The 4023-nt window shown below is 49.3% G+C and overlaps 1 protein-coding gene across 1 annotated transcript in view; it reads left to right on the top strand.

Annotated features, from left to right (window-relative positions):
- Nucleotides 1-2506: 2506 nt before the first annotated feature.
- LOC109919295 (tubulin tyrosine ligase-like family, member 9) overlaps nucleotides 2507-4023 on the top strand; it is a 106541-nt gene continuing 105024 nt past the window's right edge. The window contains exon 1 of the mRNA XM_048608187.1: nucleotides 2507-2648. Within this exon, the coding sequence (XP_048464144.1) occupies nucleotides 2507-2648 (142 nt within the window). The remainder of the gene's footprint in view (nucleotides 2649-4023) is intronic.

Here is a 4023-nt window from a genome sequence, read left to right as displayed (position 1 = left end):
CCCCCCCCCCACACTGACCCCCCCACACTGACCCACCTCACACTGACTCCCCCTCACACTGCCCCCCTCATACTGACCCCCCATACTGACCCCCCCACACCGACCCACCTCACACCGACTCCCTCTCACACTGTCCCCCTCATACTGACACCCCACACACTGACCCCCCCACACTGACCCACCTCACACTGACCCCCTCACACTGCCCCCCTCATACTGACACCCCCCACACTGACCTCCCCACACTGACCACCCCCACACTGACCCACCCCCACACTGATTCGGTCTCACGTCGATCCCCCTCGCACTGACCCCCTGACACTGACCACCCCCTGACCCCAAGGATCTTGTCCCCTCCTGATACCTCACACCCACCTGGCCTCCTCCTCCCCTGTTACCCCACTGTTCCTGCTCCTTCTCTATCATCCCCTTAGTCACTGACCAACTCCCCACCCACCTCACCCACATATCTGCCTGCCCCACCCCCTGATTCTGTCACCTGCCAATATACCCTCTCTCTCACTGACAGGGCTGCTGCACCCACCTTTGCCATGTGCTAGCTTTACCCCTTAGCGTGGTGCTTTCCCCCCTCCCTCCCTGACACACACACTCTCACTGACAGTGTCCTGTTTACATGCTGGGACAGTGAAGTTACTGCTGTAAAAACAAAGGCAGTCTGCATTCTTGGTGGCTGGCAGTTCCGAGATCAAGGAATGCTTTTCCTTTCCTCCGAGGACAGAACCTGAAGCTTGAGCCAGGAAGACGGAGGGGTGGGGTTAATAAAAAAAGACCAAGATGCGGAGAGGCGATCTCAAGACTGTGTAAATCAGTCCATGTCTCTAACAGAGAATGTGTTTTCGTTCTCCAGCTGCTGCCCTCAGCCACACCATCACAGCGAAATGAATAAAGAGCGCGGATAGGTCTCCTGTTAATGCATGGCACTAGCCACAGGGCTCCATGAGACAAAGACGGGGCTGTTTTGAACATGAGGCCACATGGAATTCCTGTCCCAGCTGTTTCCAGTTACACTGGGGGTTCGGGCCCAGATCATTGACTGCCATCAGAACGCTGGCTACATTCCTTCAACCTTTCGTCAACGTTCTCCCAGGCCAAGGTGGCCCTGCTCTCCCAGGGAGAGGCAGACTGCAGGAAGCTGTCACACAGCACGCTGAATAAAGTGAACACATTTACCGGGAAGGCTGAGAGGGAGAAGTTATTTCAGTGAGACAGAATGTTTGCGCCAGTGATATTGGGGGGAGGTTTCAGAGGATGAGAGAGGCGTGCGGGTCTGAAAGTGTGACTGTGTGAGAGAGTGACCAAGGGTTTGAGTGGGTGATGAAATGAGACTGTGTGATAAATTGAAATAACGTTATTGCCGGACAAAGTGAGTGGGTGTGTGAGAGAGAGAGAGAGCGTGATAGAGTGATAGAGGGTGAGGGAAACACTGAGTTTGAGAGAAACTGACAAAGGGCAAGAGAATGAATGATGGAGAATGAGATAGTAGGAACTGCAGATGCTGGAGAATCTGAGATAACAAGGTATAGAGCTGGATGAGCACAACAGGCCAAGCAGCATCAGAGGAGCAGGAAGGCTGATGTTTTGGGCCTAGACCGAGAAGGCTGAGAGGGAGAAGTTATTTCAGTGAGAGAGAATGTTTGCGCCAGTGATAAAAGGGGGGAGGTTTCAGAGGATGAGAGAGGCGTGCGTGTCTGAAAGAAGGGTCTAGGCCCGAAACGTCAGCCTTCCTGTTCCTCTGATGCTGCTTGGCCTGCTGTGTGCATCCAGCTCTACACATTGTTGTCTCGAATGATGGAGAATGTTGACAGATGGATCAAGTGATGGGGAGGGCAAATGAAGAAGAGAATGTGGTGAAAATGCTGGGGAGCCTGAGTGAGACATTCATTCACTCAATTGTTGTGTGTGTGAAAGATGGAGTGAGATTTGTTTCATTATTGTCACATGTACCGAGGTACAGTGAAAAGTGTAATCTTAATGTGTTGTACAGGCACATCGTACTACAGAGAGTGTAGATCAAGAACAATGAACAAAGAAAATTACAGCACAGGAACAGGCCCTTCGGCCCTCCAAGCCTGCGCCGATCCAGATTCTCTATCTAAACCTGTCGCTTATTTTCCAAGGATCTGTATCCCTCTGCTCCCTGCCCATTCATGTATCTGTCTAGTTACGTCTTAAATGACGCTATCGTGCCCGCCTCTACCACCTCCGCAGGCAACGCGTTCCAGGCACCCACTACCCTCTGCATAAAGAACTTTCCATGCATATCTCTCTTAAACTTTTCCCCTCTCACGTTGAAATCATGACCCCTAGTAATTGAGTCCCCCACTCTGGGAAAAAGCTTCTTGCTATCCACCCTCTCATAATTTTGTAGACCTCAATCAGGTCCCCCCTCAACCTCCGTCTTTCTAATGTAAATAATAATCTACTCAACCTCTCTTCATAGCTAGTAATGGGGTGAGTATGAGAAAGTAAGTGAGGGCGAGAGCGAATGCACAGATGTCGTGGCTCTGAAAGGACAGAGGTGGGCAGTAAGGAGGGCTTCATGAGCCAATGTGATCAGAGTCGGAGAGATGCCTGGTCGGGTGAAGTGTGTAAGCAGAAAACTGGAACACAACAGGAGGACCTGGAGAGTGAGTTTAGGGAGAGTCAGAGACAGGGTAGGACTATCTAGTGAGACCACACTGAGTGAATGAAGAAGGCGAAGGAACTAGAGAAGAAACTTCAAAGAGGCAGGGATAACACAGTGTGGGTCAGGACCCTTCTTCAGAAATGTCAACTTTCCTGCTCCTCTCATGCTGCCTGGCCCCCAGCTCTACACTGTGTTATCTGTGACTCCAGCATCTGCAGTTCTTACTATCCCTACAAAGAGGCAGGGTGTGTGTTGTGTCATGAAGGAAGAGGGTGATGGAGAATATGAGAAACCAGGGGTTACACTTTTTAGAGGGTTACTTGAACTTGGTCTGACAAAGGCAATCAGTGTTGGTATGATTATATCTCTAGCAGGGTCTTTTACCTGATGAGGCAACGTTTATCTTACAATAGACCACAGAGTCACTTCATTCAGGGAACACAGGAGTTGGAGTTGTTTGGGATTGAGGAAAAAATGCCGCCAAGCTCATCCCCGCAAGAAATGTACAGAGAAGGATTTCCAGCCCAAAACAGGCTCTACAGCAATGACACACAACCAGGTGGAACAAAATATTTCACCAATCCTTTGGAGGGATAATCGGTGATGATTTCTAAAGAACAGGTCACTCTTACTGGGAGACCCCTCTCACATATCTACTGGATAGACGACAAGAGTGAAGGGATCAAAGGGTATGAGGGAAATAGCGGGAACAGGGTTCTGGATTGGTAGATCATGGTGGAAGGCAGAGCAGACTTGAAGGGCTGAATGGCCTACTGCTATTTTCTATGTTTCGATGAGGAGGTGACCAGGTTACATTCCTGGACAATTTGTGGGAAATGTTAACCACGTTACATTATTGGGAGGACATGGGAAGATGGGAAGATGGAGAATGAAATCCTTAGACCGTCACACGTTACGATGTAGTGGTTATACCCGTGAGATGGTTCTTAAAAAATATGCTGTGATGTGGAGGTGCTGGTGTTGGACTGGGGCAGACAGGGTCAGAAATCACACGACACCAGGTTATAGTCCAACAGGTTTATTTGAAATCACAAGCTTTCGGAGCATAGCCCCTTTGTCAGGTTAAGTGAGAGAAAATCACACAAACACAGAATTTAGGGGCAGAGAGAGATCAAGGGCGGAGAGACCAAGAGGCCATATACATAGTGTGGGTGGAATGCTGAATAATAAGCCCTTGCTGGTGATCCAAACTGTTAGACAGTGTGAGTAAAGTGAAAGCAGCTGGATAACAAATGAAGGATGACCTATAATCTGATTAAATCTCTGCCTCATTTAATCAGATTATAGGTCATCCCTTTGCATGTTATTCAGCTGCTTTCACTTTACTCACACTGTCTAACAGTTTGGATCACCAG

The sequence above is a fragment of the Rhincodon typus genome, chromosome 19 (genome assembly GCF_021869965.1).
Source record: "Rhincodon typus isolate 14 chromosome 19, sRhiTyp1.1, whole genome shotgun sequence".
Taxonomy (NCBI): domain Eukaryota; kingdom Metazoa; phylum Chordata; class Chondrichthyes; order Orectolobiformes; family Rhincodontidae; genus Rhincodon; species Rhincodon typus.
The sequence above is the reverse complement of the archived record's forward strand: the minus strand, read 5'-3'. Positions and strand labels throughout refer to the sequence as shown.